The 15,423-nt window shown below is 36.6% G+C and overlaps 1 protein-coding gene across 2 annotated transcripts in view; it reads left to right on the top strand.

Annotated features, from left to right (window-relative positions):
* The window catches only part of AMELY (amelogenin Y-linked), a 333,671-nt gene extending 318,813 nt beyond the window's left edge, over nucleotides 1-14,858 (top strand). Inside the window, exons 1-7 of one of the 2 annotated variants that reach the window (XM_054545400.1) lie at nucleotides 6,783-6,836; nucleotides 8,186-8,251; nucleotides 10,742-10,789; nucleotides 11,856-11,897; nucleotides 11,989-12,033; nucleotides 12,304-12,729; nucleotides 14,698-14,858. In XM_054545400.1, the coding sequence (XP_054401375.1) occupies nucleotides 8,198-8,251; nucleotides 10,742-10,789; nucleotides 11,856-11,897; nucleotides 11,989-12,033; nucleotides 12,304-12,729; nucleotides 14,698-14,703 (621 nt within the window). In that variant the 5' untranslated portion in view covers nucleotides 6,783-6,836; nucleotides 8,186-8,197 and the 3' untranslated portion in view covers nucleotides 14,704-14,858. Of the gene's footprint in view, nucleotides 1-6,736; nucleotides 6,837-8,185; nucleotides 8,252-10,741; nucleotides 10,790-11,855; nucleotides 11,898-11,988; nucleotides 12,034-12,303; nucleotides 12,730-14,697 lie in introns of those variants that run through there. The other variant, XM_054545401.1, reaches the window with a different exon arrangement.
* Nucleotides 14,859-15,423: the final 565 nt, after the last annotated feature.

Below are 15,423 nucleotides of genomic sequence, written 5' to 3'. Positions count from 1 at the left end.
TCTGCATTGAGATGATTATATGTTTACTTGTTCTTCATTCTGTTGATGTAACTTATTACATTTATTGCTTTGCATATTTCAATAATCCTCACATTACTCGAATAAATTCCACCTGATCATGGTATATTATATTCTTGATATCTTGCTGGATTTGCTTTGCTATTATTTTTCAAGTATTTTTGTGGCTATGTTCATCAGGGATACTGACCTGTAAGGTTGGTAACTGCATCCTTGTCTAGTTTTGGCTTCATAATGAGTGAGAAAAAAAGTCTCTTTCTAAAATTTTTGTAAATTTATAGGGTACAAGAGTAATTTAATTTCTTATCATCCACTTTCTCATATTCTCTCACCCTTTGGAGTCTCCATTATCTATCATTCCACACTCTTTGGCCATGTGTATGCATTATTATCTCCTATTTATAAACAAGGATATGCAATATTTGTCTTTCAGTGTTTGTCTTGTTCCACTTAGGGTCATGTCCTCCATTTCCATCTATGTTTTTGCAAATAAAATGACTTTATTCCTTTTTATGGCTGAATGACATTTCATTGTGTATACACACCACATTTTCTTTAAGTATCTGTTGATTGACACTTATTGCATATTTTTTCTTTTTTGAGATGGAGTTTTGATCTATCACCAAAATGGGAGTGCAGAGGGGCAATCTTGGCTCACTGCAACCTCTGCCTCCTGGATTCAAGTGATTCTCCTGCCTCAGCCTCCTGAGTATCTGGGATTACAGGCAAGTGCCACCATACCCAGCTAATTTTTGTATTTTAGTAGAGACAGGGTTTTGCCATGTTGGCCACACTGGTCTTGAACTCCTGCCCTCAGGCAATCTACCTGCCTCAGACTCCCAAAGTGCTGGGATTACATGCATGAGCCACCGTGCCTGGTCAATAATTTGTTTTCCTTTGGGTAGATGTCAAATAGTGAGACTACCGAATCAAGTGGTAGTACTATTTTTAGTTCTTTGAGAAACCTTTACAGGTTGTACTAATTTACGTTCCACCAACTGTGTATAACAATTCCTTTTCCTCCACATCCTTGCCATCATCTGTTACTTTTTGTGCTGTTAACAACAGCCGCTCAGACTGGTGTAAAATTATATCTGATAGTGGTTTTAGTATGCATTTCTGTGATGATTAGTGATACTAAACATTTTATCATATGCCTATTGACCAATAATATGTCTTCTCTCATTTCTTAAATAATATATGTCTTCTCTTATTTCTTAAAACATTAATAAATAATGTTTTTTGCCATTTTAAGCTAATAGTACACTTGATCTTAACTAACAGGTCAAGAAATGATTTTGCCCACTTTTTAATAGAATTATTTGTCTTACTGAGTTGCTTGAATTTCTTATAAATTTTTGACATTATTATCTCTTTGAATGTACAGTTTAAAATACTTCATCCCATTCTGCAGATTGTGTGTGCACTCTTTTAATTATGCCCCTGCAGAAGCAAAGATTTTTGTAGCAAGAACCTTTTAGCTATTCTTGCTTTTTCGTTGCATGTGCTTTTAAGGTCTTAGTCATGAAATCTTTGCCTAGAACAATGTTGAGAAGAGCTTTATGTAAGTGATCTTTCAGTATTCTCATAAATTTCAGGTCTCACATTTAGGTCACATATGACTATCCAATTTTCCCAGCACCATTTATTGAAGAGAATGTTCGTTTCTCAGCATATGTTACCTAGTGAAATACCAGTGTAACATAGTTGAACTTAAACCCTGCTCTAACTTGCTTTTTTTTTTTTAAGAAGGAAGATGCCTGTGATGAATTCCCTTTGTAGCTAGACCAGGTGAGTCTGGTTAAAACCAAGATGGCTGAGCAAGTAACTTCAAAAAGACCTCAAGCCTCATCATAATCTCATTTTAATGCAAACTGACATTTCTACCAGTGATACAACAGGTGACTAATCACCAATGCAATGACTAGAATGAACCACAAGTAAGGCAAAACTACAGTTCTGAGAAGTTTAAAGCCCACTTTCTAAAAAGACATGATGTTCTTCTCCTTACTTTTAATGTCAGTCCTTTCATTAGAGAAATAATATATTTTAACCCTCTTCTGTTCACTAGTGGAGAATTTCATTTGTGAACCATGCTGTCACTTCTCAATTTCCTGGCTATAAAGCCTGAAATACCTGACACTCATTTTTGATTTCTTGTATTGGCTTCATGACAAGAACAGGGAAAGACCCATCTTTTAGGGGACAGGCTTTAACAGTAACAGAACTGGCAACTCAGATAGGATCCCAGACTAGATAATCCACCTCTCTTTTTGGGAAGTCATGTTACTTCCCTAGAGACCCAGCACCGCCACCTGAAAGTATCAGCAAACAAAGAAGGTAAATTTATTCTAACTCTAGGTGCCAGAAATCAGCTTCAGGGAAGGTGATATACTATTATTGTGGGATCATAAACAAGCAGACAAAGGGTTATAGAGCTGTACTGGAAAGGATCCCCTGAGCTAAGTATGGCAGGAATGCTCACCCAAAATGAGGGTTGTACGTGGGAAACCTGGCACCGTGTCATGATCTTATCCTCAGTAAAAAGTCCCTGTGGAAATCCTTGAAAGGGGAAAAGAGGACTTCTTGCTGGATAATTATTGTGGTCCTTTGGTGATGTCATATTTTCTTACTTTTTCTTGTTTCGGTGTCCTTATGTTAGGATCTGCACATCTGCCATAACAGTTGCTTCTTACAAGTTTTTGAAATTGCTCTGATACGGGAGAATTTTCTCCTGAAGGTACACACACACACACACACACACACACACACACAATTGTTTGAGACATTTGGCTTTGATTTTGGGTAACTGCAGTTGTGTAATCTCCGTATGATTTCTTCAGTACTAAGCAAGTTCAGTGGTGTCTCTGATTTGCTCAGTGGCTTAGGGTATGGTTATTAGTTGAGGTTATGGTGAAGTTTTTCTGGGGACTGTGATACCAGGTGGGTTAATGCCCCCAGTGGCAGTGGTACATCAAGCATCCCTGTTCGTAGCCATCAATGCAGCTTAAATAGGCACCAATGTTACTGGGTCCTGGAAAGTCAATTATTGGACCACTAGACAGCTTGCTTAGACACTGGTAGTGAGAGCAGTGGTCTGGGTGACTAGGTGGATTCTCAGGCCCCTGTCCAGCTGGTATGATATGTGTTATAGCAGTAGCAGTGGTGGAGGAACACATTGGGAACCAGAAGCCCATGTTGGTGTTGCTAGTAGCTGTGATGTATTGGGTAGGATAGTTCTCTAGCTTGCTGGTGGCATGAATGGATGGGTGTCATCTGTGGCAATATCAATAGATTGGGTCAGTCGGACTTCAAACCCTGGCAGAAGTGATCAAATGCGATTGGTGATGCGCTGGGCCAGGATATTTCTGGGCTCCTGGATAACATACTAGAGCCCTGAGTCTGGGGCTTCTCCTCAGGGCCCTGGCAGTGTCTTCACACACTGGCTGTGACAGGCAGGCATTACTGGAGGAATGCTGTAGTGTGGGATGATATCGTTGGTGCATTGTGAGCCTACCACCAGGGAGGGGGGCCTCTCAGGTGGAACAGCATGGGTAAGAAGCTATAGAAGCTGTGGGGAGTTAAGACTCTTCATGCCCTAGTCTCACAGTAGCCCACAGCAGAGTGGTGGGAATTGTCTTATGTTTGTCTAACAGTCTGGTCTCACCTGTCCTTTCTTGGTCACATGGTAGCTGCAGCCATGTCTGTTTGGACTCAGCCCCAGTGTGGAGCACATCCCAACCTTAAATTCTCAAGATGGTGCCATGAACCCATGACCAGGAAGGGCAGGGTTTCTCTCTGGTGAGTTGCACGAGTAAGAAGTTGTGAGGACTGCTGACTTATCACACCCTGGTCCTACAGTATGCTGTAGCAATATGGTAAGGATTGTCCTAGTGGTTTGTGGGAGTGTCCCTTCTCTCCTCTCCCTTTTTGGCCCAGTGGCAGCAGCCATTTCAGTTCTGGCCTCTGGGCAGGAGTAGATACCAGCATGTAGGTTCTTGGAATCGTGCCAAGCTGTAGCTGCTCTGGGCTCATGTCTGTGGGCTTCTAGGTGTGTTCCTTTTCTGGAACAATGTCTCTGTGCAATGTCTAGGTCTCTCCCTATGTTAGGCCTGAGGCTTACATGGATCAAGGGTATCTCCCATAGGCAATAACAGAAAAGCCTGTTACAGAAGGGTGGAACCCTGGGGGTTTCTCTTTTACTCTTTTTCCATATTTAGGAGCTTCTCTTAATCCCTGGCTGGGCAAGCTACCTTAAGCCCTTTTTTTATGTGCTTTCAGTTATTCTTATCACTTGTCTGTTCAACCCTAGGATTCTCTCTTAGACAATGTGTTTAAAGTGTGAATACCACTTGCTATTCAGGTTTCTCTCCATGGAAGCAGTACATATTAGCAACATCTAATCAGCTATTTTGATCCTCTTCCTCAGAAAGTAGTCAATACAATAATATATTTTCTTTTTAAAATTCAACTTATTCATAAATTAAATTTTTGTTTATATAAAAAAGTTTTCTGCTGAAATTTTATTCTGTCTTCCAAAACAGCTGATAATTTTTAAATGTTTAAGGGAGACCTAAATGGAGAGATTTCAAGCAGAGTTATCCATATGTTAAGACTGTATGAATTAGGATATTCAGTTGGGAAAAACAAACAGAATCATATTGTTTTTGTGATACTGGTCATCAAACTCTGGATAATTCCCCACAGTGAATCAGAAGCAAGCATTCTGTTGTTTACATTGAACAAATATATAGTTTCTTATCATTCAAAAATATGAGACAACATAAAAAAAATTGTTAAAGCCACAAGACCTCTACTTTTTGTTTTCAATCATTTCTTTAGTAGAGATCACCCATAATTTTGTAGAAAAATTTCTTAAATCCTTTTAGGAACTTCAATAAATGTAAATAAAATGAAATAAAAATAAAATAAGATAAAATAAATTGAAGGAGAATATGTATTATACTTCCCTTCTATTTTCTTTTACTCCCTCACTCTCTCACCTCTTCTCTACAAATATGCTAAAGCCTGTTTTCTTAAAACTTAGTTTTACAATTTCCTTCAAAGAGTATTCTTACCTTCAATATACAATTCACCAATAAATATATTCATAAATACATATACACCGTGGGTACTGCTGGCATTTAGAACTATATTCTATCCTGGATACAGCTGGCATTTAGAACTATATTCTGTGTTCACTTTAACTCATCTGTGTTGCCCTTTATAATCTTCTACATCTTTCTACTTCTTTCTACTTCTTTCTACATCTTTCTACTTCTTGATAGCAAGAAGTAGAAGGTAATAGGTTTACCTTTCTTCCTTTTAGCTTGAAAGATTTACCTTTCTTCATAAAAAGTATTCATTTCTTACTAGTATCCCCACATCATCCTAGAATCTTATTTTCATCTTTAAAAAATTTCTAAGTGCCATGTGGTGAATTAGGACAGGTAATAAATAACTTTCCATTTACTAAGGATGTCTCTCTCTAATTTTCATGCTAATTCTATTAAAAAGCTTTTATTACTGTTCCCAGTTTATATATGAAGAAACTGTGGCTCAGACAAGCTAAATAACTTGAAGGTTGCCCCTTGGTGAAACTTGGGTAAGGTGAACCCACATGCATTTATATCATAGCATTAACTACTATACATGTGCTTTTCATACATATTTTGTCCTTGAATTTAATTCTTCAAATTTGTCTCATCTATATGGTATAATATTCATATGCAAAAAGTTTATAAATATTAGCTAATTATTCAAAGAGGTTCAGCTATAATATTAGTTGTATCTGGGTATTACTATTTCCTTTATTAATTTAATATTGATAGATATATCATTAATTATCTCTTGATGCTAGATTTTTAATTGATCAGATATAAAATAAAATCATAAATTTTTGTGGTTCACTAAGATGAAAGGGTTATAAAAAAGCATGCTTTTAATCGATCACAGTCCTCAGAGAAGGACAGACTTTTGTTGTTGTTGCTTAGGCAAAGTAGAGCTTACTAAAAATATGAAAACAATGCAACTAAAGAGACACTAAAGAAAAAGAAAATCTGTTTCATGCATGAAAGAAAGCAGAAAGGGGCTAGAAGTACATGGGCAAAGAAGGTCATCATACTTAGAAAGGCTGATATGCTATATAGGATGAAGTAGCCAGGGCAATATGCCTTATGATAGGTGTTCCTAAGTATTTAAATATATTTTTATGTGTGCTGACCAATGTGTAAAATCCCTCTTTGTCTTGCCTTTTAGATCATGCATAAAAGTTTTGCTACTATGATAACCTTGAATTTATTTAGATAATAAATAGTTGCAGATCACACCAGAGAGACTTTGGCCCTTTTCTGAACAACAGAGTGGTGACAAACAAGTAGTAACAGGGAACAAAGGACATACCTTTAAGGAAAGCAAAAAATACAGCTGTAGTGATTTTAAAATTTTAATCGATCACAGGCAATGACATAAGATCCTCTTAAACATAAGTCTGAATGTTTTGGCATGTACAAGCTACAAATTTGCTGACTTAAAAACAGTGCAATGAAGCTCCTTTTGCTTGTTAAACATATTGTTGACTATAATGAAGGACTATATGGACTAATCACAATATACTACCTTATATTTAGCCATGGTTGCAAAAAAATTATGATGATACAGGAATTTTTAGTCATATTCAACACATTTTTTTCTTCACAAATCTGATTGGTTGTTGTAGATACCTTGAAGGATATAAATTGAGCTCATAGTTAAAGAAAATCTAAAGGACCAAGCCTCCCTGTGTTGCACAAAGAAAGTTTCTTTGAATATATTTAAAGGTATGTGGATTTTACACATTATTTTGTGTCCTTTTTATTCTGCTTCTTTTCTGTAATTCACATTTAATAGATGCAAATAAATTCCATGTTTCTAATACTTTATGCTGTTAAGAATCCATTACTTCTGTTGGATTATAATTAAATTTGACTGTCATTAATTTTTTTTTTTTACTTTATAATGCATCAAAGTATTTGTCTATATGTGTATTTAAATTTTAATTTTAGAACCCAAAAGGAGTTCCTGGGGGCCAAACTCACTTGTAAATTAAATTGAAATAATACTTTAAGGCTGTCTTTATTACTTTTAACACATTTTTTTGTTAAATACATCAAATAATACATTATTTCATACTAAAACCATCATCTAAAACTTTATCTCTTTTAAAAAATGATTTCAAGTTTAATAACACACATTTAGGATAGAACATCAATGTAGTACTCATATCAGCATTACTACATATTATACTCACTGTCTTTACCAAAATTAATGTCTTTTTACTTAAAGATTTTTAAAGTTAGTCAATAATTTGAGCCACAAAACATTGTGCATATGTTTAACTGAACAAGTTTTAATTCATATCTCACATCTCTAATTTGTAGAGTAATTAAGTTAGAACATATATCAAAAGGAAGATACCATGAAATAAAAATAGAATCTTTCAGATATAAATTATCCAAAACTTACTGAAGAATCAATAAATTCACAGATTATTGTTTTATTTGCCTTTCTGTTTAACCTCATCTTTTGCTGTGCAGACCCCCTGAGCTCAGACATTTTACTTGCCTGAAGTTCTATAAGGCTGGAAATCCCTGTCATTTCTTAATCTGTTTTGGCAAATAACTTGGATTTTTTCCCTCAAATCATCAGTCTTTGTTTTTAACAGTATCAATAACTAGATGGATAATACAAGAAATATTTCTCAGCTCCTCATTTTAAAATGATAAAATGCTATGTAGTAATGGGTAAATACCTACCTTGATGGGCTCTTGAACCTTAAGAGCCAAATTTGTTCCTTCGATTATTAATTAAAAATTTTACTTAGCTTGTATGGCTTTACAGGACCATACAGATAGACAGGTATATGGCATTCCAAATTACATAACAACATGATTTATTTTCCTCAACTTGTTCAGTTTCCAACATAAATGAAAAATGATTTTATTCTAACTACTGTGACTCCAAAACAATAAAATGGACTGAGAACTTGAAATCAAATATGAAAAACTAACCTTGCAAAGAGTATCCTACTTGCTACCCACAGACAAAAGCAGATTATGTTTTTTAAGCCATTTTATGATGCACATGTTTGAGAAGAGATGAGAAAAGCACTTGTTGATTTTCATTTCAGAACCATCAAGAAATGGGGACCTGGATTTTGTTTGCCTGCCTTGTCGGAGCAGCTTTTGCCATGCCTGTGAGTAAAACATTCTTTGCATAAGTTGTGTCCAATTTACAAACATGGAAATAAGAATCTGTCCCCTAGCTGGGAAACTAAGGTTTAAAACAATTTAAGCTGAGAGGCCCCAAAACATCTGTGTTGAAGAAACACTTTGAGGAGTGAAAAAATAGATTATCTCTTCCTAGCTTATTTTGCTCAGTATAACGTCTTTCATGCTCATTCACATCTTTGTAAATGTCAGGATTTTATTCCTTTTTAAGGCTGAATAGTGTTCCATTGATTAGCCTCATTTAATCTTCCCACACTGTAAATATATGTCAAAACATCATATTGTACACCATGAATATATATAACTATTTATGTACCCACAAAAATTTAAAAATAAATCAATTAATTAAATAAATAAAATAGACTCTGAGATGCTTCCACTAGAGGTTCTGATTTGGTACAGCTGGGGTTGGGCCCAGGACTCTGTATTTTTACAAGCACCCCAGGAGATTCAGTTGATACCATTAGCTTGTAAATATCACCACCCATTGCTAGATGGAGGAAGCTTTTGTTTTTTCTGTGTTTTTTTTTTTGTTGTTGTTGTTGTTATTGAGATGGAGTCTCTCTCTGTCACCCAGGCTGGAGTGCAGTGGCATGATCTCAGCTCACTGCAACCTCTACCTCCCAGGTTCAAGCAATTCTCCTGCCTCAGCCTCCTGAGTAACTGGGAATACAGGCATGTGCCAGCATGCCGCGCTAATTTTTGGTATTTTTAGTAGAGACGGAGTTTCACCATGTTAGCCAGGAGGGTCTCGATCTCCTGACCTCATGATCTGCCCACCTCAGCCTCCTAAAGTGCTGAGATTACAGGCGTGAGCCATGGTGCCTGGCATGGAGGAAGCTTTTGAAAGCTCTTGAAAAGTCTCCAGAGAAAGTGCTTAATAAGCCTTATAAAAATATTACCAAAATGCCCATTTGGTCTAAAACCCAATTCCTCTCAAGTTTCCAGATATCTTCTTGCCCTCCACATATTACTGCTGTTACCACTCAAAGGGTAAGATTTCTGTGTTAGGAATCCACTTCTAGAACCATCTTAACTATTCTCAGAAGTCCCACCCCTTTGGGTGCGTCTGATAAGTATGTGGCTTTCTTGAGGTTGTCCAGGATCCCACCTACACCCAATATATAGTGATGTAGTTTATATTCAAATGTATTAAACACCAGGGTGTCACACCCACTCTGTCTGGACACAGGTGCATAAAGGCAGAGAACTTAGATCATATGCATGCCAAGCAGCCTGCGTCTACTTTTTGGCGGCATAAAGAGCAGTTGATACAACCAGAAGCCAGCAAGCTTCCACACCTACCTCCTCTCTTCCTCTCTCACCCACAAAGCCAAGTTTCTTTGCTCTCCCTTCCTGAAATCCTGCCCTGTGGCAATCCCTAGTCTTCTCAGGAGTTCCAGCATTACAAATTCAGCCCTTTTCCTGCTCTCTAAGATGGTATCGATCAAAACGGTATAGGACCTGAATAAAACCATTCACATCCAGATGAGACTGAATAAACCCCTCCTGTGAAATGCAAGAATTTTAAAATAATTTAATATAGCCAGTCCTAAACGAGGTCAATGTCTGAGGGAGATTTTCTTCATGATTGTCTCTCTTCTCCTTCACGTGGACCTCGGGCACAACCAGAGTTCCACAAGGCAGGCGCCAAACACTTGGACCCCACTTTTGAGAGGACAGACAGAACTGATTCAGATCATCATTCACGTGGCCTTTTATTTTAAACTTAAACATTTTTTTTCTGCCATAAAAACACTGGGAGAATAATAAAAAAGATAGGTCTAAATAAACTCTTTCACATTTTTCCATGAGATTTATAATGTTTCTACTTTCTCCCCCCATCTTGTTCTGGCATTCATTAATTTCCACCTTGTGGTTTCTTTTGTGGCTTCTTTTGTTGTATGGAGGTGTTGTTTACTTTGCATGTCAATTATGAGAAATCCCTTAGATGCTTAAAGTACTTGACCACCTCTTGATCTACAAGGGAACATTTGTGAGACAATTCTCTGCTTGTTGATACTTCTTTACCATGTAAAAGAAACATACTTCACTCCCCAAAATGGGGTGAGTTTTATCAGCAAGTAAACTGTTAGAAAGGATAAGGCAGAATTCATTGACAGCACTGGGGTGGGAGAAGGATGTTGTTTGATCAATGGAAAATAAATGTGTCCTGGTTTCTGCTTCCAGGTCTCCAACTTTAAGACTATAACCCCAGGGACAATCATTTAGCTATTCTAGACCTCTTTAAAATAAGAGGTCTCCTCTCCTACATAGCACATTTGTTTTAACGAAAAACAGACCTCAAATGTATTCTGTACTATATAGGTTTTCTAAAAGTAATTTTAGCCTCTCAATGTTAACAATTGCATACTGACTTAATCTCTTTCTCTTCCCTTCCTTCACACTCTCCCTTCCTCTCTCTTTCTCTTCTCCTCCCCTCCTCCCTGTAAAAGCTACCACCTCATCCTGGGCACCCTGGTTATATCAACTTCAGCTATGAGGTAATTTTTCTCTTTACTAATTTTGATCACTGTTTGCATTAACAGTCCCTAAGCTCTGTAAAGAACAGTGAGTTGATTCTTCATCCTAAATGAAGTGGTTTCTCAAGTGGTCCCAATTTTACAGTTTCTACCATTAGCTTCCCAGTTTAAGCTCTGATGGCTGGCCTCAAGCCTGTGTTGTTCCAGCACCCTCCTGCCTGACCATTCGGATTGACTCTTTCCTCCTAAATATGGCTGTAAGCTGATTCATTCATGAACCACTGCTCAGGAAGGTTCCATGAAAGAGCAAAAAGTCAACTCTGAATGACCAGCTCGGTTCTATCCCATCTGGTAAAATGTAAAGATTAGGTAAAATTACTAACTTTGGGCAAATAATTTCCTCTCTTTGGAACCCTGGTTTTCTCATTTGGACAAGGGAAATTACTGCAATATTCACATTTCAAAATATTGGAGAGTAATATAGTTAATAATTATAAAAACTGCTTTGTCAAGTATAATATGAGCAACGTAACTAATTTTTTTTTTGACTACATGCTGTATTACTATATAAAGAATCCCCAAACCTAAGGTTAACCAAGTGTATATACTGTTCAGAAAGGAATAAAATTCTTACTTCTCTCACAAGTTCAGGTAACAATCTGTGAGTTTATTTACTTACACAAGCTGCTAACAAATGTTAGTAAGAATCTGGGGCGAGGTTTTCTGTTAAACCTGAAAGATTGACAAATTTGATCAGTAAATCTGTGTTTTTAGGATGAGGGACAGTGTTTACACTGAAAGATGAAATTAGCATTATGTCACATTATTATGGCATAATTTTATGTTTGCTTTGCTCTTACAATGAAGAGCAGGAGCTATGGAAATAAACAGATTTACTCCCTTTGTAACTTCAGTCAAGTTAATGAATCTCTTTAACTTCCCATGACCTTATCTAAAAAGTGAGAGTAACAATACTCGCCTCCTAGCATATGAGAAAAGATGAAGAATGTGTGCGATGGATGTAAACACAGTGCCTGACACACAGGAAGTACCCAACAAATGTTTTACCTTCTTCTTTCTCTTGTAGAACTCATATTCTCATGCTATCAATGTTGACAGGATTGCTTTAGTGAGTCTATATTACCTACTGCATCAGTGAATTTCTGCATGGGATGAAAGTAAATTAAATCAAATGGATTCTAATATATCTTTCTCTTAAGGTGCTCACCCCTTTGAAGTGGTACCAGAGCATGATAAGACCACCAGTATGTAGACATTTTGTTCTTTATTCCCTGAAAATATTAGGCATGCATTTAAATTCCTATTTTAAGAAAATACCATGTGTACTCCACATACAGACACTAATGGGAAATTTAGTTTGTAAAAAATCATATCTGTGTACACACTTACAAAATTTTTGCAAAGGAAAAATAAATAAAATATTCCTGTGGCCACAATGGCAAAGAAAACACTGCCGCTTCTCTGGATGGACTCACCTGAGCCAATAGTAAACCTGCCTCTCTGTTTCTCACCAGTACTCTTCCTATGGTTACGAGCCCATGGGTGGATGGCTGCACCACCAAATCATCCCCATGGTGTCCCAACAGCACCCCCTGACTCACACCCTGCAGCCTCATCACCACATCCGAGTGGTGCCAGCTCAGCAGCCCGGGGTCCCACAACAACCACTGATGCCTGTTCCTGGCCAGCAATCCATGACTCCAACCCAACACCATCAGCCAAACCTCCCTCTGCCTGCCCAGCAGCCCTTCCAGCCCCAGCCTGTTCAGCCACAGCCTCACCAGCCCATGCAGCCCCAGCCACCTGTGCACCCCATGCAGCCCCTGCTGCCACAGCCACCTCTGCCTCCAATGTTCCCCATGCAGCCCCTGCCCCGCATACTTCCTGATCTGCATCTGGAAGCTTGGCCAGCAACAGACAAGACCAAGCAGGAGGAAGTGGTGAGTACACTTGAAGCCACTACAATGCAAATCCTGTGAAAATGGTGCAGCAAAGTTGGCCCCAGAGTTCTAAGGGGTCCAACAACTCAGGGTCTAGAGTTATAGTAGTTACAGATCTATGATTCTATTAGTCCAAGTAATATGTTGTATCTTTACATTATAAACAAATTTATCTAAATGGCTTGGTAATTAAGACCACAGTTTTTATGATAGGATTAAATTTTATTATTATTGAATTTCTACCAGACTATATATTATGAAAACCCATTAATAGAAAAATGTATTATTAAACCCTCTTAATTTTAAGGGCAACAGCATAAGGGAATATCAGTTCTTTCATTTCAAAGATTTGACTAGCAAGAAGAGGCTAGAATTGCAGTGAAGGCTTAGGATAAGATGGGGTGGGTAATTTTTAGAGTGCAAATATTTGAATGAGCTATGAAAGGTAGATGGGAATATCTCTTTAAAAAAAACCTATAGGAAGGTTTCCTGTTTTCAGTAGTTTTCAGTCTAACTTGGAGGAGGCTGGAGGAAGCTAAACTAAACATGCTGTTAGAGTCCTTTTTAGTACTGAGATTCTATAGATGATTAAGCTTTTAACAAGAAGTTACCTCAATTTAGGACTGAATCTTCCATTACAAGAAGCATTTACAAATGAATGGGAATAATCAATAAAACAAACTTTATCCACATCCATAAAGTCTTATTTCTATGTATATAAGATTATGTGATCTATCACTTATATGTATCCAACTGTAATTCCAATTTATACAAGCTATTGATGATATACTACTGAGAAGCAGAGAAAAGTGAGGTGGAAATGACCAGGAGAGACAGCCAGGACAGCTAGGTTCAAGTTCTGGCTTTGCCCTCAAAAAGGAGGCACTATTGTAAAAATTACTTCAAATATATGAGTATTTTCTTTTCTTTTAAATGGGGGAAAATGACAAAATCAGATCATTTTCAAGCCTCTGTCCAGGTATAAATGTGATAACTTCTGAATTAAAAAATCATAATATATGTCATAAACGGCTTAAAAATTGTGAGCATGTTTACAGAGAATATGGGGCAGAATTTTTGAAAATTGATTGAAGCTGGGTGGGGTGGCTCACACTTGTAATCTCAGCACTTTGAGAAGCCCAGGCAGGTGGATCACCTGAGGTCAGGAGTTTGAGACCAGCCTGGTCAACATGGTGAAACCATATCTCTACTAAAAATATGACGGGGAAAAAAAAAAATTAGTTGGGAGTGGAGGCAGATGCCTGTAATTCCAATTACTAGGGAGGCTGAGGCAGGAGAATTGTTTGAATCCAGGAAGTGGAGGTTGCAGTGAGCCAAGATCATGCCATTGCGCTATAGCCTGGGTAACAAGAGTGAAACTCCGCCTCAAAAAAAAAGAAAGGAAATTGATTGAATCCCAAGTAATCTGATGTTTATCATTGGCTATTCTAGTCTAAAGCACATGTTCTCTCTGTGCATAGAAAATGCATTTATATTTCTCCTTATTAAGAATTAACACCATGGAGTTATAATGTGTTCACACCTTGACAAAGCTATTTATGGAAAGGTGACTTTGGGCAGATAGTTTGAACTCTTTAAAACTCAGTTTCTTTTTGTGTAAAATTTGAGTATAAATAATGATAGTTCTTAGAGTTGTTTTACGAAAAATAAAATAGCATGATGAGCTTGGAACCTGGCATGCAAGAATTACTCAAAAGAAAGGTAGCAATTGTTATTTTGTTATAAAATAATAGGCTTTAAGTGTTCTGAAGGTAGAAGAAGGCTTCGTGGACACCTAATATCTAATGACAATGAAAGAACAAAGAAACTTTGGAAATTATAGAGTTCAACTTAAGTGGTTGTACATTGTTTTGACAAAACCGAAGGCATAAATGTATTGTAAATGGTAAATGGTACTCACTAGAAACAATTAAATTATTTAATTGTTCCTTTTGCTATTTTTTTCAGGATTAAAAGACCAGAATATGAGAGGGGAACTGAAGTAAACACTTTAGTTGCTTTCAGGGATGACACAAACACACAATGATTTTTGCTTACAATCACTTAACTTAGCAAATTCTGTAACTAAAAATGTACCAATAGTAGACAATAAAATGTTTTAAAAATCATTCATGTCTTTGTGTTAAATGTTTTAAAAATCATTCATGTCTTTGTGTTAAATGAAACAAATTTTCCTATCATTTGAGACAACATATTATGAATGAGTACTCTTGAATAAGGTAAGAACTGCTCATTTACTCATACAAATTCACTATTTGGCAAGCAAATAGGGACTATATTTCTTTTTAGAGAAAATTGAAATTATACTATGTCAAATCTTTTTAAAAAATGAAGTTTACACATCAGTTAAACTTGATAAAATAAAAATGTGTGAACATATACAATGTGTGAACATATACAATCACTGAAACCTGAACCAAATAAAGAGAAGTTTATATGAAAATTTCTTTACATTAAAAAAGATAAACATTTGAGGACTGTATTACAAAACAAATTAGGATGTGGAATACTGGTTGTATACTTCACACCACATTGGCAATCAAAATCTCGTTTTTTGATCTCATTCTATAGAAAATGATTTTTAAATAAAATTATTTGATATGCATAATAATGTACTGAATTGAAAATTATTTAAGTAATTTGTTTTCTCAAGAGAGATGTTATTAATGGAAC

This window comes from Pongo abelii, chromosome Y, assembly GCF_028885655.2.
Source record: "Pongo abelii isolate AG06213 chromosome Y, NHGRI_mPonAbe1-v2.0_pri, whole genome shotgun sequence".
Taxonomy (NCBI): Eukaryota; Metazoa; Chordata; class Mammalia; order Primates; family Hominidae; genus Pongo; species Pongo abelii.
The sequence above is the reverse complement of the archived record's forward strand: the minus strand, read 5'-3'. Positions and strand labels throughout refer to the sequence as shown.